At 31.5% G+C, this 25529-nt stretch overlaps 1 protein-coding gene across 1 annotated transcript in view; it reads right to left on the bottom strand.

The window, feature by feature from the left end:
• Nucleotides 1–497: 497 nt before the first annotated feature.
• Nucleotides 498–25529, bottom strand: part of LOC139515638 (adhesion G protein-coupled receptor L4-like) — a 55242-nt gene continuing 30210 nt past the window's right edge. The window contains exons 15-32 of the mRNA XM_071305264.1: nucleotides 24552–24751; nucleotides 24044–24229; nucleotides 21532–21603; nucleotides 20121–20229; nucleotides 18433–18552; nucleotides 16467–16539; nucleotides 15038–15152; nucleotides 14641–14687; nucleotides 13491–13614; nucleotides 12324–12427; nucleotides 9934–10036; nucleotides 9160–9310; nucleotides 8711–8780; nucleotides 5808–5874; nucleotides 4709–4794; nucleotides 3562–3688; nucleotides 2117–2158; nucleotides 498–654 (exon numbers count right to left, since the gene is read on the bottom strand). Of these exons, the coding sequence (XP_071161365.1) occupies nucleotides 553–654; nucleotides 2117–2158; nucleotides 3562–3688; nucleotides 4709–4794; nucleotides 5808–5874; nucleotides 8711–8780; nucleotides 9160–9310; nucleotides 9934–10036; nucleotides 12324–12427; nucleotides 13491–13614; nucleotides 14641–14687; nucleotides 15038–15152; nucleotides 16467–16539; nucleotides 18433–18552; nucleotides 20121–20229; nucleotides 21532–21603; nucleotides 24044–24229; nucleotides 24552–24751 (1898 nt within the window). The 3' untranslated portion in view covers nucleotides 498–552. The remainder of the gene's footprint in view (nucleotides 655–2116; nucleotides 2159–3561; nucleotides 3689–4708; nucleotides 4795–5807; nucleotides 5875–8710; nucleotides 8781–9159; nucleotides 9311–9933; nucleotides 10037–12323; nucleotides 12428–13490; nucleotides 13615–14640; nucleotides 14688–15037; nucleotides 15153–16466; nucleotides 16540–18432; nucleotides 18553–20120; nucleotides 20230–21531; nucleotides 21604–24043; nucleotides 24230–24551; nucleotides 24752–25529) is intronic.

Consider the following 25529-nt stretch of genomic DNA (forward strand, 5'->3'; position numbering starts at 1 on the left):
ATATACTCTCTAGAAAATAAAAAGCGATGGAAAATAAATTGTGAAAAACATGTTCAATTTGATGTAAAATTCTCTTGAAGTTATAAAATGAGTTTTTTAATATGAGAAAAAAAAGGCTGCGTAACACAAAAATATATAATGAAAACGCACGTAAAGCACACGTAAAACATATGTTTTACGTATATATATATGTTTTACGTGCGTTTTTAAAACATACGTTTTACGTACGTGATGTATTACGCCCGTTTCAAAACGGGCGTAAAACACCCGTTTTGGTACAGGCGTTTAACGCATGTTGGCTAAAACATGCGTTTTCCATACGTAAAACGTACGTTTTACAGACGTTTTTTTAAAACGTACGTAAAACATGCGTTGCACTTTTTGCTGTGTACAAAAGAAAACTTATAACTTGATTTGCTTCAGACATGTGTATTAAGAATACTTTAACTGGCATCTAATTTCATGTCACTGTCCAGTTTAAAAAAATATACTTGATAATTATTTATTGTCGGTATGACACCGTTTCTTATCAACCTTTGTTAAATTTTATATCTATAAAATAATTCTTACATATTTAGTTGACTCGGTAGATAGTTTCAAATCCATACGACCAGCATGTCGTCGTCTCTGATAATGCCTGTAGCCAAGCCTTACCTGCGTAATTGATAAATATTTACATATGTTCAAAATAAATAGAAAACAGAAGAAAATACATTTAGTATTTGAAAATATTAGTGATTTTAATGATGCCTTGTGGTTATATTAGCTATTGTTATTTACTATGTTATTTGGTAACTTTAGAATTTTTTAATTTGCAATCATACTTCATTTTACATTTTCTTTCTAGGACGAGTGTCAAATGTGGATCAAACTATTCAAACATCCCAGCTGCACTTGATATTACTCCAGTATTTTCCTTGTACTGCCCAACCTGTTATTGTGTTTAATAACCTATATCGCAGATAAATAAACTTCTTACCATCATAATGTTTCAATAACAACAATCTTGTCACATGATTTGTTTTTGTCTATCGATTTATGAGTTATGAACATCGGTATACTACTGTTGCCTTTATTCATTATTGATTTTGCCTTTGCAGATTTGTTGATTGGAGCATCACTTATGAGTGTTGTATACGAAATTTCGCATGTACTGCAAATCTTAATCCAGATGCACTCTGAATTACACTGCACTTTTGTTTAGTATGTGTTGCTCAGTCTGTTACTAATCTTTTATCTGATAAAGTAATGACTTTAAGTGTCCGATTTAAACTACAGACACGCCGACTACTAGACGTATGCTACCAGGATTGGATGGGGGTAAGAATACGGTGGTTGGGAGGATATCCACAGTGGCGTTAAACCAGTGGTTGTGAGCAAACTCATCAAAGATGTAGGGATTCAACTTGGGAACACAATAACTAACAGAAACTGTAAAAAAGATGCATATCCATGTCAGGCATTTTCCGACAAATATGTAGGGTTTATCCTAGTTAGCTAGCTGTGACGGAATTGTCCCCCTTAGAACATGATGTAGATACTTAGTCAGCCATGAGTAGTTGAGCTAAGGAAGTACTTCTTAAGATCAGTCGATAAATGCGCTTGCCTTGTAACACAGAGTTCTCGCGAGTAGAGACATGCGACTTTGCAAAAATAATCATGCTCTCCGGTTACATTGGCGCCCAACTAAAAAAATATGGAGGTTAGAGGGGGAATCTTGCAAGTGTACTTTTGTGTGAGAGTCATAATTGGTATAATGACTATTGAGGTGGGGGAAGTGTGACGGGATTGCTTCCCTTAAAACATGTGGTAGTTAAGTAGTTAGCCGTAAGCGGGTGAGCTAGGGAAGTACTTCTTTAGCTCAGTCGGTTTAAGCGCTGGCTTGTAATACAGAGGTCCCGGGTACCAGTCCCAGTGGAGACATACGATTTTGCAAGTAGAATCATGCTCTCCAGTTACATAGCGAAAAATAACTGGTATTTCGTTCATTGATTATTTTCTTATTGCGTGTGGTGAAAGTTGGACTGTATTTGTTTGTGGGTATTGGATTGATAATAGCTCGTGTAAATGTTTGCTTTTCCTTCGTTTCGTTGTATTCTGTCAAAATGATACATACCTGCTCATTCAAGAAACAGTGGAACAGGCATATGAAAAGACCCTGTTTAAAGATACATATATATCAACCAATACAAATAGATTAAACACTAACAATTGAAAAAAAAAAATAATTAGTAATAACATGTTCCGAGATCGCTGACATTGTCTTCTTTATTGACTTATTGCGTATTAAATATACAAATATTAGCATTAAGTATGCTAGACGAGCATTTTCTCAAAATCAGATTTATTTATTGCAATCGAACCGAAGGAGCTGGGAAGTCAAATTTAAAAATACGCAGCTCGAAACTTTTGATTACATAGTCTTAAAAATAGCCGTGAAAATTGAATCATGTCATAATTACTTCAAACTTTAAGTTGGTTGAGTATGATATAATTGCAAGTTACAAAGAAACACATTATTACCGGTTTAACCATTTTCGTGATGTCCAATGCAATATCTTTTAAAAAAAATTGTTTAAAGAGTTATTTTTAATCAGACACATATCTCTGTTAACAATAGTTAATAGACATTGATCATTCAACCTGTCTGAGACATTGTTGTTATAAAGTTTTGAATAATGTTTTATAAAATCAAGAAGTATCAATACGAGATTGCTTGCAAGGTAGATTTCCATAGCATTAATTTTATTAAAAGGCATTTTTTTTTAATTTTAAAAGAGTTTATTTGTACTGATGATCGACATTTTACAAAACATTGCTTATATAAAAATCTTACATATATAAGTTTGAAAAACAGAGCACTTAAAATGCAGTTTTTCATATGCCTGATATTCTTAAAAAGGATGAAAGACACTGATTTTATACAAATATCCGGAGCTTATATTTATCTTTGCTAAAACTCTGACAAGAACGATGCATGTATTACAAAGCAATTTTCAATATAGTGTTTTGTTTACAAAGGCATCACTCTTACAAAAAAGACTACCTAATGTGAACCATTTCTCTCTGGCAACTTCGCAGTAACGCTTTTATATCGAGTGTTTATCTTCGATTTGAGACGATTTTATCGAGCATTCGTTTTGTAATATCGTTTCCTGCACAGATAGTTGCTATTTTTAGTGAAACTAGATCAATTTCACAATGTTGCTTAGCCGTTAGTTTTTCTTTGCTTTTGTGCCAAATGATTTTCTTTTGGTATTTTTTTGCTTGTATTTCTTTTGTGTTGCTATTCTGTCTTCAACCTATGCTTATTCATATTTCTGTGGTGATTTCAATCTATTTGGTACACTAAATTATCGAAATCAAAAGCTTCCTGTTAAATTTTGTTATGCTTTAATATCCGATTGCCATGTGATTATGAACTTTCCGATTGGATTTTCTCTGAGTTCTGTATGTTTGTGATTTTACTTTTTACAATTTTTTTTTCAGATGCTTGCATTTAGTTTTGATAACTTCGTAAATGATTTTGTCTAGGGGATAAATAAATTTGATATAGTGTACCTGGAGAGAATTGCAAATTGCAAAAAGGTATTGGAACATGACCAAATCATCGTTCAAAGAAAATGCTCCCAGCACCCAAGTTACACCAAACAACGGCAAAATGACACAAATACTTTTTAAACCAGTCCTATCAAAAGACAAGATGCATGTATTATTACAAATACATATAAAGTATATATTTCTCAGGTAAGACGATAAGCTGGAGCGTGTATTGCTTACCTGGTATGTACGTCCATGAACAGCACGGTATGTGTCTCCTGTTGAAAAAAGCAATCCAAAGAATATGCATTTATTCCGTTTTCGCTAGGGTTCGTGTTTTCCAGGTTGTAGTGTCCTACGTATTATTTTTTAATTCGTCCGTTTGTCGTTGTATATCACTTTTTATCATGACACTACATTTTAAAGTTTTGGGTTTAAATGTCCCGGAGGCTTTATTCTTTCTCTTTTGGAATCAATTAAGTTTTAAAAAGACACCAGTAGACGAAATACATATATGTATAAAGCACAAAGTTCTGAACTACGATAAACTAGACTCTTTTAAAATTTCGAGCCAATCGAGGTAGAAATAACAACAGTTAACTTTATTCGTGTTTTTAAAAAAAATCTTGCATTTAAATATGTGCTTTTGCATGTTTATTCAGAGCGATAACGGTAAAGCCAAGTGACTGTGATAACATGCTGTATCCTTACGTGCAGTGCAGACCAAGTAATGTTTGAGATGCAACGTATTGTCTTTTAAGTTTTCAAAGACAGTTAATGCAATTACTGCGTGCATTTATTATTGGGATTCTAAAATGACAGAGGAAAAGTTTCATACTACTTTGGGTGTTAGAGAATAATCATTTAAGTATTTTCTAATTTAACAGTTTCATGTTCTCTTTTTTGGACGATAACTTTTTGTCATTAAAAACCGTTTTACTATTTGCTTTTAAATGTTGATGACTACTGGCATATGCCAAAAACGCATTAAATTGGTTGTTTTCTTCCTTCGTAAGCAATATTCAGATGCGATCTATGTTTGAGTAGTAATAAGACATTCACATGTAATCAGTTTCAATACATCGAAGTCTTTTCATCAATATGATAATTACAACATAAAGGTACAAATAATATATGTTGACAAAATGATTACCAATAACACACTTACTTATATTTCGTTTGAAGTGTTTTAGCAGCTAACCCTGTACTGGTCAATATTTTATACACCGTAATGATGATAATAATTAGATTAATCTGGAATAGACAATGTGAAAATATACATAGTTAATTAAAAATCCATTACGAATAAAAATAAAATACCTTCTGATGCTAATTTGACTTTTTGTTCGATTTTAATGTTGTTTTGCTCATCTCTATACCTCATTTTCATTGCCCCCTAGGCATCCGCCTACTTTTAACAATTTTTTATAGAAACATGTTTTGTTTTCAATTTGAGTTATTGCAGACGATAGAGTTGTAACTCCAAATAATAATAGCTTAGAGTGAATGAATAAATTATTGCAAAAGGGAAGCTCGGTAACTGAATACATTTACGTCTTACGTAAAAACAAAGTGTTTTCATATTTTTTTCATGGTGTAATTGCAAACAAGTTTTAAGCATTTCAATTCTTAAGCATATGAAATTATCAAATGCTGCGTTTATGGCTACGTTTATTATTTTTTCTTGCATAAAAGCCTAATATATCAACATTTATGACACATTTAAATGTACAAAAGCAGGAAAAATATCAATACAAAGCTATTGTTACTGCAGACATACAGCACACCGAAAAATAAAAAAAATATCGGTCTGTTCAAGCATTTTTGTGGAATTAAATGATCAAATTATATATTGATTCTTTTCATTTACTCTGGACAAAAGTTTTCGACAGTAAACATCATCCGCTGATTTACATTTGAAAAATATCATTGTAACCCTGCTGAACAATAGTTTTTAAAATTTCTACCAGAAAATAGAAAATACTCAACCTTTTGAATGCTTCAATCTATATGTTCTTCCCTTAGTATCTTTTAGTGCATTTATGTTTGTTTTGTATTACTATCTTTACATTATTTTTGTTCTTCTTTCATTTATTAGGAGAGATCTTAATAATGTTATATATTGTATACAAACGAACTGTTGAACCAAAAAATAATAACGGATATTAAAGGTTAAAACTAGAATCAAAGAAAAAATGACAATTACACATTTAATAATTGATCATAATATTCTTTGATTTGTTTTCTTATTGTCATGAAATACATACCAAACTAACAAGTAGTGCTGGTCCAATGAATGCCCAGATGAGATTTGACTCAAGGGTTAACCAACAACTGAAACAATTTAAGCAATCATCTTGATAGTTATCATATATATATATATTACGTTTTTCTTCTGATTTGTAAATGTCCAGAACATGCACACTACAAATACATCAAGAATGCCCATCTAGCATTTGTTTGTTCAGTGCGATTTGCATTCACATTGTAAAAGAGGGACAGAAAATACCAAAAGGGACAGTCAAATTGTTACACATTTGTTTTTCGTTCTTTTTTTTTACATAAATAAGGCCGTTAGTTTTCTCGTTTGAATTATTTGACATTGTCTTATCGAAGCCTTTTATAGCTGACTATGCGATATGGGCTTTGCTCATTGTTGAAGGCTGTACGGTGACCTATAGTTGATAATGTCTGTGTTATTCTTGTCTTTTGTGGATAGTTGTCACATTGGCAATCATACCACATCTTCTTTTTTATAAACTCATATTATATAGAAAATAAAACAATGACAACGTCATGTCTTAAAATAAATAGGCAACCAGACAAATAATAGCACAGAAGACAGAACATAGAAAACTAAAGACGTGGCAACACGAAACCCACCAAAACCTGGGGATGATGTCAGGTGCTTCGGAAGAGTAAGCATATCATGCTCCACATGTGGCATCCATCGCATATCATTAGTCAGGGACTTAGTAGTTGTTGTGTGACTGACACAAATTCTAAACTAATTCACAGTCGATTAGATTAATAAGTCAAAGATTAAGGTACAGGTACAAGTCAGATAAAAAACAATATTAATTGATCATGTTCCAAATGGTTAAAGCATTAGCACAGAGAACATCACAAAAAAGACCAATTCACAATTCATTAGCAAAAGACAAATTAATATTGAAAACGGCCAAGTGTTAAAACGATAAATCGCAAAACTAATGAATGACATTTTAATGTTGTTGAATTGATGTTTTAAGACAAAAGTAGTACCACTGTTGAAAAGTCATACATCAATTGAACTGCAACAAAAACAAACGTCAATGCAATATACATAGAAACGAACTATTAGATAACAACAGCTAAATTTCTGACTTGGAACAGGACATTTTGGTATCAATGGTGGGTTGAACCTGGTTTAATGACTATCGAAATCTTCCGCTTTTGACATTGTTAATAATTCCGCTTAAATGACAAGATTTCATGACAGGAATACATGCTTTATCTATAACAGAAACTAAAGTTTGCGTGCAATAAATTCCAACATTGCACTAGTGCAATAAATCTTCAAAATGCTTGACGTCATCAACGACGAAATCTTAGTTTAAACCAAGTTTTACTTTCAAATATTATATTGCTATACAATAAAAGGGTTATTGCATGAATATTGGGGAATATTGTCCCTCGTAGAACATATATTGTACTTGCAAGCTCGTGCAATATAAAATTCTACTCGGGGACAATATTCCCCAATACTCATGCAATTACCCTATATTAGCTAACTATGTGAGTTTTTCTCCTTAATCAAAATGTGTCAAACAAATATATCATGTGCATATAGTTGCTGTTTACTAAAATCATAAAAAAATAAAAAGTAAAATCTCAAAAATACTGAAATCCGAGGAAAATTAAAAAAAGGAAAGTTCCTAATCAATCAACTTAAGAATTTTTACTTTTACTTTCCAATAAAAAATTTAAAAAAATATAATTCAAACTACTAACGAAAATAAACAAAACAATATCAATGATAATTAAAAGCTATTTGTTCAGAGAACAATTGAAGGTCTTTCCAATACCAACAATATATTTTGTTCTGAATCAAAATTCAGTTTAAAATGTTAGTTCCTATTGCTTAATGATATATACATATGAATTTAAAGCAAAGGTCAAAATCTAGAACGTCCAATCAACCAATGACCTTGACCTTAATTTCAAGGTCATAAACAAAGGACCTCACATCCAAGGACCATTGGTCATTATATATGTATTGTTAATGAGTTATATCTCTTTACGAATAAGTCTTAATGTAAAATGGACGAAAACTCTAATAATATTTTTGAAAGTAAGTCAAAATAAGTCAAAATAAAAATTTAGAAAATGACCTTCAACCTTTGACCTTGACCTTTTTTTCATTTTGTTAACCAAGGACCTTAAATTAAAGGACCCTAGGTCTCCATCACTTATGGTTTATAAGATAATAATGCACATCCTTTATATTAAATGCATAATGGGAAATAACTCTCATATGGAGTGTTCATATCGCTTCGATAAAAATAGGGAAAATCATGTATATAACGAGCAATTTTATAAAATAAATTTGTCGCGTTCTTTTACGGTTACGGAGGAGATTTAGTCACAAGGAAAATAGTATTCGGGGAGATAACTTCTACACTGAAAAGTTTTTGGTTTAGAATGGGTGATAACAAAAAGCGCAAAAACTGTATGATACTATATAAGAAATATCTTGGCGACATATTGCAAATCAAAAATTGTACTCGAGAACAAAATTTGTGGAAGAAAATCAGAACAAATACAATAAATACAAAAGGTCTCTCCACAGAAAAGTGGAAAGTGGAAAGAACTAATAACAAATAAAACATCAAAACTAAATACATGACGGTTGGATAAACAAATACACGTCTTATAGCAATGCGAATTCAGTCATATAAAAATGTTCTTGGGGGAATAGGTCACGTTCGGTACGTAAACCCAGACGACATAAATGGTAATCCACTATCTAAGACGTGTTAAAAATGTCCTTAGTTTGTTTAGACACAGTCATGTCGTATTGATCAACCATTGTAATACAAAATATAACAAAGAAAACTTATATGTTTCTCTGCTTATCCTTTTATTTATCAATCATATTTTATTTGATAATGAAGTTGTTAATACGTACAATTGATGATTGCCATATCCTTTCAGTCCTGTCGTACCTGCTGAAACTCCAACAATAACAGCAGGAATAACTGGAATAAAGAAGTAATCCCTTTCTATCAATCAAAGCCTATGTACATGAACCAACGTAATACGCCCAATAAAACAGTTAGATTATATCTCTCCTGCAATGACTTGTAACTATAGTAACGATATAATCTCAGATGTTTTCTATTTACCTTAAATATATGATTGTTTGCAGTATACTTTCATTCCTCGTTGCAACAAGATAAAACAATAATAGCTTGACAAATCACAAAAACTATTTTGTTCTATTAATTAAGATAAAACAAATTCGTTGACAATATAAAAAACAAACAGGCTTTTCAGAAACTTACTTTATTCAGAAGCCTACTTTATTCTTTAGACTTTCAGTTTGAAGTTTTGCTACACGTAGGGTTTTATACTTACTCCAACATGCTGGTATCAGCTTACGGATAATAGATCCTTTGTTAAAAATTATGACTACCATTCTCACTATCTGGATACCCTGAGCCAACATTAGTGCAAAGTCTGTCAGGAACAGATAATGCAAAACAATTGCAATCGCTGAACAAACAACCTTAAAACGATATATAGCAAAGCATAACACACAATATAAATATGTGGCAATTATGTGTGAGCAGTTAAACTAAAACAATACCAGTTGATTTTATAATTGTATATCTTTATTCATAGATTTGATTTAATTTTCCTTTTTTTGTTGATTATGACGTTTCAAAATGTTGATGACTACCTCTATAAAGTATAGATTGTAGTTTAAAAATTGAACCCTATATCATATAAATTGTCATTTTGAATTATAGTTCAAAAAGGTAAACCATACGTTGCAATTATAGTTTCTTGCTGGCGTACACATTTCAATCTTGGCATCTTTGGTATTAAAACGATCAAATCCAGTCCATGTGCATCGTAGATTTGTGATGAAAATAAATTAACAGCTCTGCATTTTCGAGCCAAATAACCTGTACTTTAGGAATGAGACGCTTTGCGTTATACATTTTGAATATAAGCCGCCAGTAGGGAAGATTCATATAGCCTACCTCATAATTTTGGAAACTTTTGTTTAATCATTGGAATTGTTTTGGTTTGAAGTGGTGTTATCCGTTTTACTTTGAATAATGTGCTTCTGATTTCAGTTTTGAATTTATCACTATTTATGTAATTACTTTGCTGTTTTCTTACTTTGTTCCCTGTTCTTGAAATACCAGCTAAGAAAATAACATATGACAAAAGCAATGCTACACATAAGTTCATCAGTGTTTGTGTTCTTTCATTTCTTACATACCTGAAAACATGACAATATAGATCGACATATGACAGGTAAAAGTCTAGATTCAACATATGATTGCATCCGTATCTTTAAAGATAGAGTCCAAATAACTATTTAAAAGGGACACATTTTCGATCAAAACTTTGTTATTGTAAAGTTATAACTGCTATACTGTTACACGAGGGCAATTAAAACACAAGCCCAATAACACATCAAGGTCAAAACGAAAATTGCAGAAAAGACAACAACACTAACTCAACACTTCATATGCACATAAAGATTGAACAACATAAAACCCTTTCAAAGTCGGAAGGATTTATGTCGTTTTCAGTTATGGCAAATGGAAGGAAAATTTGACGAGGTTATGATTGCTAGCAAGTTTAATACATGTGTAGATATATTTAAATTAGTAATTGTTTTGTTCATAAAACGTTTAAGCACAAGGACTTCGAATTTATCACATTAAATCTTATATGCAAAATTTTCTTTTTAGAAGTATTTCTCTTATTAAGTAAATCATGAATAGATTTGCTTGTCCAGAAATGTTGTACATGTTGTATGAAAATGAAAACGTTGTTGAAAGCGACAAAATTCAAATCAATTTTTTATTCGAGAAGTTCTTAACCGACATTCATTGTCAAGCTCACGATATCACAAAAGATATGAAATATTAAATCATAATTTGCTCTTGATAATTATATTCCAACAGTATAACAAGTGCGATTGCATTAAATACTACCATCGCATCGTTTAGGGCCATCTCCTGATGGTTACGTATATTGACAAGATTATTAAGAAGCTTATCAATAAATCAACAAGGTATTAACATTATCAGAGAGGGACGAACGATACCAGAGGGACGGTCAAACTCATAGATTTAGAATAAACTGACTACGCCATTTCAAAGAAATAAAAAGACAAACAGACAAACAATTGTACACAAGATTCAACAAAGACTAAGCAAAACAAACCCCATCAAAAACTGGGGGTGATAACAGTTGCTCCCGAATGGTGAGCAGATCAACATCAGTATGTGGCACCCGTCGTGTTAAATATATTTCTCAAAATATTTTATGATGAAAGGCATTCACATGCAGTTATCTTTTAAAGAAATTAAAGTGTATTCCTGACTAAAAGCATGACTTTTTTGTAATCAAACTAACAATGAAGCTTAGCTATATTTGCGATAACATTTTGAGAGGGAATTCGATGTTTTCTATACCACTGTTCATGTCAACGCACTTCATGACAATACCACTAAACCAATCAAAATGATTTTTTTCCAGTCTTTGAAAAAAGATTTTACTTTATCAAGTAACATTTGTGAAAAGTTTTATAACTACGAAGTTTCTGTATAAAGTTAATAATTATGTATACATTTGAAGCCCAAATTTGGTGTTGCCTTAAACGCATATGTCTCCTATATCATTACAACAATCCCCTTGAATAAGACTATCAACCGGGTTTGTAATAACATGGGCAACACGACGGGTGCCACATGTGGAGCAGAATTTGCTTACCCTACTTTGTACTAGTTTGGCTTTATAACTATTTTGATCTGAGTGTCACTGATGAGTCTTATGTAGACGAAACGCGCGTCTGACGTATTAAATTATAATCCTGGTACATTTGATAACTCTTACCTTTCCGGAGCTCCTGAGATCACATCCAATTTTCTTTTGAAGTATTCGAGTTTTCTTTGTTGTGTCTGGTGAACTATTATTTGTCGTTTTCTTTGTAAGTCACGACTTTGACAGTTTATGTTTTATCTATTATTTGACTGTCCCTTTAGTATCTTTCGATCCTCTTTTAAAATATCTGACATGTTCGCCCTACTCAGTTTAACCATTGTTACTTGTTATGATGTGGTTCTGTTTTTGTTATGGAATCTTACGCAATATGATTGGATTAAGCTTTTATTAGTTTACCTTTATACGGTTTACGTTTTTATACATGACTATTGATTAAACAAAAATTTGAATAATTGTGTACAGTAACTTAAATTACCTTAGAGCTGGACGCTGAATGAGTCTAGATTATAATTTATCAATGAAAGTAAAGGTTTGAAAGGTAAGAATTGCCACTACTTCTATTTGTATAAATTTCTATGAATACAAAGTTAAAAAAATATCTATAGTAGCTTACTATGTTGAAAAACATGTACGTAATATTAAATATATAAATGAACTGCAATTAAACTAAAGTTTGATTGAATGATTAGTGAAAAGTCTTTCCTTGCTTCTCATAATACAATTAATGCTGTTTGACAACAACAACGATGATTTCAATACGTATAACTTACCTCCAAAGAACCATATGTATCAGAATTGTAATGACTAGAAACAAGATTGACACTCCACATCCGATGGCTGATATGACACTCAATGGAATATAGTGAGACGATGGCTTGTAAAAAGTGTAAAATCATATTTAGAACACAGATTTGTATTTTAATAAATGTATAATTGTGAATAATTTTTTAAATTATATATACTGCTTACTAGATAAATGATAAATCGATGTTTCGGCATGAATAATAAAAAAAGGGAAAATTCAAAATTCAATCAGTATAAGAAAGACTAAATATTCATACTCTTACGTTAAAATGAAACTGAGAATGCATTGCGTGAAAAGGAAACGACGATAAGACAAACAAAAGTCTACATAATACCTCACTTATTTTTTATTTGAGAATACAATCATTTTCTAAAAATCTTTAATTTCAAAAAATTGAATTTGTATCAAAACATGATCAATAGTTCCGATTCGATGACAACTAGCCCAAATTCTCTATTTACTAAGTTGTAACTTAGTATAACCAAAATGTTTCAATCCAAAATGATTTAAGAAGAGAGTTAAAGGATATCAAAGGAACACTCAACCTAAAGTAAAAAATACGGACAAACAATAAAACAAGCCACATAACATCAACATGGTATTTCTTCAATAGCAAAAAAGATCAAACAATTTTCACTCACAACTATTGTTTTAATCACATTTTTTTACTTCCTGGGGAGTACTCGAACCCTTTAAATGTCATAACGTCATTTAAGCATACATAAATATAAGTAGATGCGGTTTGATGTCATTGAGACAACTCACAATCGGTTTGCAGATTTTTCGAATTTGGAAATATATTCCAAACTACGGTACTCTAATTTGTTCTGATTTTTGTATTTAAACTTGAGATACCCGAATTGTATATAATTCGCAGTCAGCGTAAAACGACGTGGACAGAGAGAAGACGGCATTAGTTTGTCCACAGTGGGTTAGTGCAAATGACAAAGTCCACCTTGAGTGTAGTGTACAGATGTTTACGATTCTTCTTATTGTGAAACGTACATAAAAAAATTGGTAGTTGTAATTACATATAAATACATATTGCTTAAGTCAAAAGATGTACAAATGTTTACGATGTATCTTATTGTGAAACGTAAATAAATCAATTGGTAGTTTTAATTGAACATACTGTTTTCCCTGGGCTCATCAATATGGCAAAATTAGTGGTGTGATTATATTCACATATTGTGTATGAATCTGAAGCGTCAACAAGTCGTGAACCAAAAGAAGACCACGCTCCATAAACAGTATTTCTACAAAACAAATTGTTTATTGAATAAAGAGTTCTAAATGCTGAAGTTGAAATCATCCATTTCAAAATCCGACGGACACCATCTTACACACAATTTACTACGAATATGTTTAAAATGTCAAAACAATAATCATGTTCTCTTTTCCTAAAAAGGTCACATACCGAATGAAACTTATTAATGCGTTCCTAATTGTATGAGCAACATGATACACATAGACCAGGTTCAATGACACTTTGGTAACATTTACTATCAAGCAATCATTGTTAAAGGTTTATGTGTTCAGTCTTTAGTTTTCTATGTTGTTCATATTTTGATTGTTTTTCAACATTGTATTGGTTGATTATTGTACCGTATTATAAAGTAACAACTATGAGTGTACAGATTTTTTTTTATTTCGCTGATATTGTTGTATCCTCGAGCCTCCTTAAGAGCTACATTCCTTGGTATTATTTGACTATTGCTTATCTTGTATGCAGGTGATTCAAATGATAATGGTCAATTAACAGAACTTTAATATTAAAAATCAATCAGCTGAAAGCAAAACAATAATACATGGAAAAGCAGAACTAATATCAATCAAAATTTCCATGTTAAGTTTTAAAAGAGTTCTTCAGGGACGGACTAGGTTAATAGAGGGTTGATTGTTCTAGAACATGCCCGATGTTCTCATCCTAGATTTTCAGAAGGTAGATTTCACCCATCATTGTCCTTAGAAAATGCCTGTTCCAAGTCAATAATATGACAGTTTTTTTCCACAAGATCCTTTGCAAATTGTGTTAGACTTCCCTTTTATGATTTAGAGTTCAGTATTCATGTTTTTGTTAATACGTTTTTGTTTTATTACATGTATGTAAGCAGACGATAGGATGTTTTTCTCTTGTTTTGTAATGTTGTGGCATGCTGCAAATTAGTATGCAGTTTCTGATTTGAATGTTGTTTCAGGCAAATATCTAACATGCTTCCAGTATATAGTTGTCACTTTTCACCAATACACATGTTCTTAATGTATAAAGACTTCAAACTTACATAGCACTGAAATTCCAATGTCCACAAAATGGCATGGACATGTTATCCTTGTTTAAAAGAAAAAAAAGCAATTGTAATTTTCATACTTTAAACTTTTAAATTTTGTATATCCAGAACATTTTTAGATTTTGTATAATCAAAACCAATCTCAGTAATCGTAAAGATAGAACAATTCCTTTAACGATATTTTACATTCGTTAAGTATTATTCGTATGCAAAATAATCATGCTATAGATATAATAGTTTCTTTAGACAAATATGGAACAAAATTCAAACTAGCAATATACTAGTATTTGCATGCGGAATGGATCTAGTGAATTTCGCAAAACATTAGATATGTATTACATCACAGTGACCAAACAATATTGAAGAGAGTGTTAAAAATACTGTTACTTACCAAAAGGTGGTCGAATTTTATAATTACGGTAAAATCTAAGCAAGATGTTCCATGAATCGTAAAATCCGTTATGATAGAATTAACATCATAACTCCCATTAAATGATTTTACATTCCTGAAAAATATTTATATATATTATAAATAACAAAGCAAATTAAAATACGTGTGTCGTATCAATTGCTAGTGTAACGGTATTGTGAACAAGCTTTCTATAATATTCAATATTCATAAAGAAAGTTGAAGTGTTGCATAGACAGACAACAAGCTATCTTAGACAACAAAGATCGTAGATCACTGACGGGTCTGCAATATTTTCTAGACAAGACTGATCACAACAGATGTTTTTTTTCAACATTTTAAAGATAAATTACATTACCAAGAATAGAATTAATAAAAAAATCGTTGATAAGAAAAAATCAAACGTTTGATTGTATCAACCCTCAAATAATTGGAAAACTGCTATCATTCAATGAAAATATAGAAGCGTGAATAAGAAAACAAGTCGTAGGGTAAATAAACAAAAATAAATCAGCTTTTAGCTAAATATTTTAAGGTGCATCATGAACATAATTATTTAGTCTTCACTCAACACGTGTAAGTTGTTTCAACAGGTGTATATGAATACCTGTTCAGTTGCTTTGTTTAATACACAAAAGTAACATCACAAAAATACTGAACTTAGAGGAAAATCTAATCGGAGAGTCCATAATCACAAGGCAAAATCGAAAAACAAAACACATAAAAAACGAATGGACAAGAACTGTCATATTCGTGACTTGGTACAGGCATTTTCAAATGTAGAAAATGGTGAATTAAACCTGGTTTTATAGCGCTAATCCTCTCACTCTCACTGACAGTCTCATCAAATTCCGTTATATTTACAATGATGTGTGAACTAAACAGACATAATAAATAAAATAGTCGAACTATGGGTACAGCAGTCATCATCGTGTAACAATTTTAAAAAGAACAATTTAACAGAACACAAAAACATCTATCTACACACATTCATTGATTCGCGTGTCTGACGTCAGAATTTTTTTTTAATTTAATGCGTTTACCCGTTGAAATTATAGAAGAAACAAGGAATAATGATAGTCTTCTATAGTTTACTATAGCAACTTCAAATTAAAAACAAATTACGTTTAGTCCACTTAGGTATTACCAATTAAGTACTTCGTTGACAATACGGTTTTGTGTTTTTACAATTTAATGTTGCAAAATGTTTGCATTTGTTTTCGATAAAGGAATATATCTCCCTCATGCAAAGATTTGATTCCTTGTCATATTTTGGCGATACGTTTTGTGCATTTTAATTTTAAAGCTATTATATTTTAAAAATTTTCTTTTTAATAAATCTGTCGGCTTCAAGCATCACTGTCAAAATGCGCCTCTTGTATAGGATAATTTGTAACTTAAATGTTATTACCCGTCTAGTATTAAATACTTCGGAAACAGTCCTGAAATACTTTTATAGAATGTGCTGCTATATCCTGTCAAACCTAAAATAGAAATATTGAAAATCAATTTGGTTACTTCATGAGTAATCGTCATAACATAATCTGAATCACGATTTTTTTCTCTCATTAAAGCACATCAGAGAACAACGGGTATTTAATTGCTCCATACAAACATGGATGTTCAGAACGATATAACAAAAAATGATATAAAATAAAAAAAACTTTTAAGTTTAAAATCGACAAACTGAGTAAGAATTGTTGACATCTTTGTAATCTAAAGCTGTTAAAACGGAAATGTTTATACCATCCGATTCTATGATCGTAAGTATAAGGGTCATATACTTAGTGGAGGCATATCAAAGTAAATAAAGCAACATACTGCTGTTCGAAATTTAGTAATCGATTTAGAAAAAAAAAACAAATCCGGGTTACAAACTAAAACTGAGGGAAACGCTTCTATAAAATACCTATAGCAACGTTATCAGGTTTAAACTGACCACCCTTCTCACAAGAAAAATCCAAATCATTCAGACCTAAAAGGCGGCGATATTAAATATTTTGCTGATTATATAAAATGTAGTTTAAAAGTAAATCAATGTCTTCTGTAGTATAATTTAAGGACTAATAGGACTTACAAATTTTGAAATTGTATGGAGCTCCTTTGCGAGTTTTTAATTAGACAAAACTGACTCAGATGTTAACCTTATATATGTATTGGTGTTATTTTGGTTTCAAATAGAAGGAAAAGAAATCTAGAATTTGCTGCAATTTTGGTAAATGTTCTTTAATGGATTTTAAGTCTAATATAAAGAGAAAATGGATGTTATGAGGCGAATATTTTACCCTGTGTCGTAGTAACAAAATCACGAGGTACTTTTATCTGACAAACATGACTTTACATCACATAATTAAATCCTTAAGAAAACATGTTTAAAAACAAAGTCAAATTCCCCAAAATACTGAACCCCGGGGAAAAAAATCAAAACTGAAAGTCCCTAATCAAATACCAAAATCAAAAGCTCAAACAAATCAATTTAAAAGACAACAACTATCATATTCCTTACTTGTAACAGGCATTTACTTACGCAAAACTTTGTGTTTGAGCTTTTGATTTCGGCATTTGATTAGTGACTTTCCGTTTTGAGTTTTCAATGGAGTTGAGTATTTTGGAGATTTTACTTTTTACAATTTTGAGTCATAACAGGTTTCATTGCTACCTTTAATTCAGTTTTTGCTCTCAAGACTATTTTGTAATTTCTCCTGCAAAACTTTTTTTCTCCCTGGCAATATGAGAGCATCCTATAAGGATATTTTTCGTGAACACGTGCAACACATATACGGAAATACGAAGCATACATTTTTTTACTTGTATTTAGATTACTTAAAATTTAACTTATTGAATATTATATCAAGTTATCATGACACAACTAGAGTTGACTGTTCTGTAAACTTATTAAAATCAATGTCATATATATATTTAAAATAAATAGACTTATAAGAGTACTCATCAGCTACATTATTGACAAGAGTATCTGAATAAAGACAACAGTAATATACCGCTGTTAAAAACTCATAAATCCATGGACAAAAAACAAAATCGGGGTAACAAACTAAAACTGAGGGAAACGCATTAAATATAAGAGGAGAACAACGACACAAAATTAAAATGTAACACTATGTCAGTCTTTTTTTCATTTTGCTTTATTCAATTAAACAAAATCGCTGTGTTTTATATTTTCGTGTCGGGTGTATACCGCTTTAATTACGAATGGTCTATGTAGTATCCAAGTTATCAAGAGGTAGCTCGTAAAATATTAAACAACTGCTTAACAATAAAGTATGTTGATTAAATTTCATAATGTTCGATCTAGGATTCAAGGAATTAATTATTTATGATACAGTGTCATTTTTGCTTTCAACATGTCATTTATTTACCGCTACATGTGTTCTTTGTCAGTGTAATTTCAGTCTGTGTTTCTGATATCCACGAGTCTGATGTTTTCAAGCGATCAGGAACATGTATCTTATCCGACGAAGTCTTCCCTATTTGTATTACTGAAATAGTTAACTTAATTTCAACAAATGGTTTATGATTAAGATAATTATATAACTGTTTTATATTACAGAGTAATGGTAATAATAACATATTTTGTATGAGCTGTATTGGTTCTGTAATGCTTGTTTAAATTACAAAAATGGCAAATTTCACAGAATGACTATCAGAATCAATACATCCAATGTTACTGCTTGCATGCTTGGATAACGCAAGGTTTGTTATTTTGTACCAGCAATAATCATGTTAATATGTAAATCATAATTTACAATATACTCATTGGCAATCATACCACATTTTCTTTTTTATAATAAAACGCTATCGTTAATGCTTTTTTACAACAATATCACGTTTTACGCTAATTTTAAGTTCAGCAATTCTGCCTAAACATTTTAAACGGCTACCAGAAAAACCCAATATATAGCGAAAATACGACTTACTTAGAAGCAATAATGTTACGATTGACTTAACATTGATTCAATGATATTGTGCATCGGAAATGAATGCATTTATTCTTAAACCAGTTGTTTGCATGATACAGGTTATTTTGTATATGTATATGTTATTGATGATATGATGCATCACCCCAAACGTGCGGGAATGTGCTAGATTTTCACATGAATAAGGCATGATTTTTCAATTAGATTATTTGGGGTCTGCGGCTTGTATGTCAGTAACATCGGACACAGTTTTCTGAATTTAACTGTTCGTATTGATGTGTGTGTGTGTCTTTATTCAACATTGGCTTGAGTCATGGGGAAGGTGTGAGATCGCTAAAAACATAATAAGTTCGCTGCATGTTTCACCTGTCCCATGTAAGGAATTCCAACCTCTGGCATATATTAGACATGTATGTTTGTGTTATTTTGGTTCTTTATTTGTTTAGAAGTCTAGTGTGACGTCATTGTGAAGTGAACTTCAATTGAAAATGGAAATGGTGAATATGTCTAAGAGATAACAACCCAACCAAAGAGCTGATAACAGCCGACGGCGACTATTGGATATTAAACGCCGCGAGTAAATCCCGCAGCCGGAGATGAGCCTCAGTTGGCCCCTGAACACAGATGTGTAGTTCAGTGAAAATGGACGTCATACGTAACCAAAAAACAGAACCAAAATGCGGTAGGGTAAAACGAGTGTTGTGAGATAGCAAAGCCCTTCTGCTACCGCTAGCTAATGTAGAATAAAGAAATACTTAGCAATACACACAGTAAAACTCATTTCAACAGAAGTCCGAATCTGAATTTTCTCGCTGTGTTGAAGACCCTTTTGTGGACTTTTGCAACTTTGTTTTTTAAGTTCAATTTGCTGTCGTGTTGACGCTTTCCGCGTTTCCATTCTCAATGTTATGAATGCAGTGGAAACTTGGTCGGGGACGATTAGTACTTATATGAGGGCTAAATGATATTGGACTTTGTAATTTTAAATATAAGTTTCCATCAAAGCGTTCCTCACTCTAATATTACAAGTTTTGGTTTAAAAAGAACTTGCGTACTGAATTACATAAACACTAGTAATTCACAAATTAAAATGATATCCAACAAGAAATTAAGTAAATCCAAAAACTTACCAACATTTTGCCTTGCTACGACAAGGGAGAATTCACCGTCCAATACATCATTAAATGCTTTGGTATACTCCGAAACTGCGTGTACGAGTGAAGTAATACCACCCAACCCCTGGTAAAAAGAAATAGATCAAGAATACCGATAAATGTCTAAAGCCAGTAGTGAACCATCGCTTATATGAGCTAGAGGTTTGGCTAGCATTAAAACCAGTTTGAACCCACTTTGTTTCTCTCAAAATGTTCTATACCAAATAAGGAATATGGCAGCTGTTATTAAGTAGTCAGTTTCTAGTTCATATGTAGATGTTTGCTTTTACTGCACTTCAGCGTGTCTGCTGTTCCATTGTATCCATTTGATAGTGGATGTGTTTCCCACGGTTTTTGTTTGTAACCCGAATGTGTTTTTCTTTTAAATCGATTTATGACTTTTTACTTATACTATTGGTTTTCTCTTTTTTTTTTCTCTCTTTGCCAAAGTACTGCCTTTCTTTCTTTGCATACACTTAAGTTCAATCTTTTCGAGTCTTCGATCATTGAAATAAAAAAAACACCTATCCAATTTGACATACATTTATAACATACCTTTCCGCATTGATCAAATTAAGTTTATAATGAACACCAAGGTTCTTATCCTAAATAGCAAGTTAAACTTAGATGAATGCTCTTTGATTTAATTTACACATATTAAAAACAAGTATATTTTAATAAAATAATACCTAGATTAAGAATCGACCATGCAAGTGCTGTATAGTCAGTCAAGGTCGTTAAAAGCTTCCATTTGTTAAAGATTAAGTTAAGAAAAGTAAAATACGAACTGTCAATGAATAAAAGGTTTAAAATTGAAAACTGAAATGGGGAATGTTTCAAAGAGACTACAACCCAACTATAACACAGAGATCGGTAAACATCTATATAAAAACAGATCGTGCACAAAGAGATCGATATCTTTACTGTTCAAAACCCGATCGTGCATACTTTAGATCGATATCTTTCTAAAACAAATGATTGTGCACATTGAAATCGGCATCATTCTAAAAAAAGAATGATTGTGCACACTGAGACCGATGTCATTTCTAATAAAAACCCGCACGTGCATTTTGAGATCAGTGTCAATTCTTTTAAACACCCGATCGTTCATTCTACGATCGGTATCAATACCTTTAAACACACGATCATGCACACTGAGATCTTTACTAATACTTTAAAAGACCTGATTTTGAACACTGAGATCGTTACCAATCCTCGAAAACCCGATCGTAAACACTGATAATGGTACCAATCCTTTACACACATGATCGTGCCACTAAGATCGTTTCCAACCCTTTTAAAAATCTGATCATGCACGTTGTGATAGGTATCATTGCTTATAAAAACCCGATCGTACATATTGAGATTTCTATTTAAAATTATAAACCTGGACGTTAAGCTCGTTCCATTGTTGATAGTTTCTGTCGTCTAGTAAATTGTTGCACAGAGTACCAAAGATCTGAAAGAAAAATATGCCTTTTTATTAAATCGATAGCTGTAAGCATTGTTAATCACTATGCTCATTACACGAAAAAGTTTAACAGTTTTTGACAAATTCAACCTTGTTGAAATAAACACAGTTTTATATTAAAAATTCGTAGATGTACAAACAAATTGTTGATATAATTTCAAATGAAAGTTGTAGTTAATATTATAAATATGTATTATTTGATTTACTCTCGATATTGTAGTTGAATCAAATAAAAACAAGAATGTGTCCAAAGTTCACGGATGCACCATTCGCACTATCATTTTCCATGTTCAATGGACCGTGAAAATGGGTAAAAATATAGGTAGGCATTAAAATTAGAAAGATCATATCATAGGGAACATGTGTACTAAGTTTCAAGTTGATTGGACTTCAGCTTCATCAAAAACTACCTTGACCAAAAACTTTAACCTGAAGCGGGACAGACGGACGGACGAACGAACGGACGGACGGACGACGGACGGACGGACGAACGGACGGACGGACAAACAGACGCATAGACCATAAAACATAATGCCCCTCTACTATCGTAGGTGGGGCATAAAAAACATGAGGAAAATATTGCTCCAAAGACATAAAACAGTATATGCAAATACTAATTTTTAGCGTCGATCTATATTCAAGTTTCTTGCACCTTTTCTTACCCCCTGATCAGTTGATACTTGAATTTTTACCTTAAACTCGTCATGTGTAACGCTAAATGATTAGCTGATTGTAAATAGAACAGGCATTTGATAGCCATCGGTAGTATAATAATCGAAACAATATGAACACATGTACAATTGAGTGGTCAAACGACAACATATGTGAAGTCACTTAAATGAGCATTTTAAACAACGTTTATTAAAATTTGTTGGATCATTTTGAACTATATACTAAACATATAAAACTGTTTTATCCCTTCTATTTAATTCATTTTTTTTTATTTGTCTACACTAAATACTACTTTGCCCCATAATTATAGTAAGACAACATACACACTTCTTATAAAATTGAAATTAAAAAAGACAGAATGCTAAAATATATGTTGAAACTCTTTACGGTAATTTTCAGTGCTAACCGACAACAATACTATGTCAATTTCACCTGCTTTGATATCACAATGTCTCTTAACATTTTGGTTCCCTATGCAGATTCCGTATATCGTCAATTGATTGTGAACCCTTCTCTATATTGTATTATGATTACGAACAAAATTAGCAAAGATCAATCGTCTTTTTATCACCAAAACAACATCGGATACAAAAATTTGATAACACTTTAAGATATCTGGATGATATATTGGCTCTCAATAAGAATAACTTCAGTTTGATGTTCCGGACAAACTTATTTTTTGGACCATACATGTATGGTCATGACTGTATGTGTATAAACTCATATTGGCCAACCATACGCGTATAGTCCTGGTATGTTATACGGTGTAAGGAATTACATAATTGAAATTGTGACTAATCAAGTGGTAATCATTGATACAGTTTTAAAAAAGAAATGAATTTTACTCACAAATTAGAGTGTTGCATGGTCATCGCCGGTTTTCCTTACGAAACACAATATTTCGACTTCGACTATGGCATAAAACTTGGAAGTAATAGCAAAATTAACAGTTCAACAAAAATCAACTATTGAACTCACAAGCACTATAGGCATTGTACCCGATTTTTCGTGTTCATCTTCATTTTTGTGATTCGATTTATTTTTACTAAAACTACAATTTCTTTAATATTTCAAAATATGTTCTTTATTTAGTTATATTTCATGTTCATAGTCATACGATTAAACAATTCCAGAAGATTATACGCAAAATACATAAACATATAGGGCAGCAAGCATACACTCCAAAAAAATCAAAAATGTGAGAAAAAAAAGAAGAAACTAGGCGTATTTAAAAAATAAGATAATCTACAACGGAGAAAGAAGAAAAATGATTATTCCGACAATCAACAGGATAAAGATGCATCAAATTTACTCTAGTGAAGGCAAGCTTAAAAATTGATGTACAACAATTCCGAAAACATGTAAAATATAAAGAATTTCGGTAAGTAACTTGTGGTGATTTTTATTGGAGAACGAGCTGTGTGTTCCTGGGAAGGAATACAGATTTATTTGCAGAATAAACATATGGCCAAAATTATCATATGGTCGTGCTCAGTAATAACTATAAGAGTATATACACATATGGTCCGACTATACGGTCGAACTATTTGAATATACGTATATTGTCATGATCATACGCGTATAGTCCGGAACATGTATATTAAAAGATTTATCCTACTGAAATGATTAATCTAATTTTGCAAAAGAGATGGTGAAATACGCTTGATTTAACAGCAGTTCTTTACATCTGGTTAGATTTCTCTCATTGCTTCATATAACAACAATGAGTGCAAAAAGTATGAATTGCGTAACTAACCTCTAGTTGATCAGATGTGTGCTTATCTTTGTGTTTTGTAACATACTTGGCGATACCATTCAATATAGCTGACGAAGAAAGCAGATCACCAGACCGTAGTTCATTGTTATCTCTAGTTATGTTTTCTAGATCTTTCAAGATTAGGGTCACATTATCATAGTCACTGGCTCCAGCTAATAACTTAGTCTTTATATATGAAAACATAACAATTTCTAGATAAATTATATAGAGGTATCAATATAACTGTACTTATTTATCTGTCAAATATCCAAAACATTTTAGATATATATCTCCATGATGTGTGTCTTTTTGTTATTTAAACTGACGTTGACAATGTAAACTATGTCATTATGTTAGCTTATAAATCAATACAATGGCTATCATTTTCAAATGGTTACTTGAATGGAGAGTTGCCTCATTGGTGCTTATACTAATATTTATACAATTTATCGCTTTAAAAAGTCTGAAATATGTTATTTATGAATAAGTCATAGTATACTCAGTGTACCTGTGATTTGAGATTTTGTATTGATTTACTAATACAATTGCTGTAGTTTGGTTCCTCCCATTTCCCATAGCTACTGCAGTATCTTGACACATAACCTGTATAATACCCACTGCATTTTAAGGTAGCTATTGTGTTTTGTGCAGTTATGCTCCATTTAGTATTGAAATTGTCCACATTTTCTGCACAAAGATTTGAAGAATCTACAATAGGACAGTAAAGGGTAACTAAACATGCAATATTATCATGATTATCATTAATTTATTTATGAAGGTGATAGCAAAATAATGATTAAAAATATGATAAAGAGTAGTTTGTTGTTATGAAGATGTTTTTTGTGTCAAAATAAAAAGATACTGGTAGAGTACATACTGAGAGGTATTACAAAAACATAGCTCAAATATAAACAACCCAACAATAATATCCATATTAGGTTGGAGTACTCTTTAACTTTTATACTATACTTTAATTTGGATTGTCCTGTTCAGCTTGGTTTTATTTATTACATTTTGCCACTTACAAGCTAACCAAAACAAACATCAAATTTTTAAACATGGATTTTGAAGATTTATAATTATAATAACGTTAACTTTCTTAAAAGAAATCAGTTTGCATACAAATGAATTATGCATTTCAACAGTTATATATGTTTCATAAACACCACAAATTCGTTGTTACAATGAGATTGGGTTAGGTAAATGTGTAAATTACAAACAGTGAAATTTGCAGATTATGAGCAATGTTAAGCATGAGAAGTGAACACAACAATAGATCTAAACTATTATAATTTAAAACCATTAAGGGATTCTTATTTGTTTACATTTAACACCGACTCCTGCCAAGAAATAATAATAAAAAAAACCATCTCTTTTACAAATACATGCACTATGTTGGAACTCCTGTTTTACTTCAATTGTTGTGTACATTGTCTAGATCATTCATTATACGATATACGTATTGTTATATAACACAAAACACAAC

This window comes from Mytilus edulis, chromosome 3, assembly GCF_963676685.1.
Source record: "Mytilus edulis chromosome 3, xbMytEdul2.2, whole genome shotgun sequence".
NCBI lineage: Eukaryota > Metazoa > Mollusca > Bivalvia > Mytilida > Mytilidae > Mytilus > Mytilus edulis.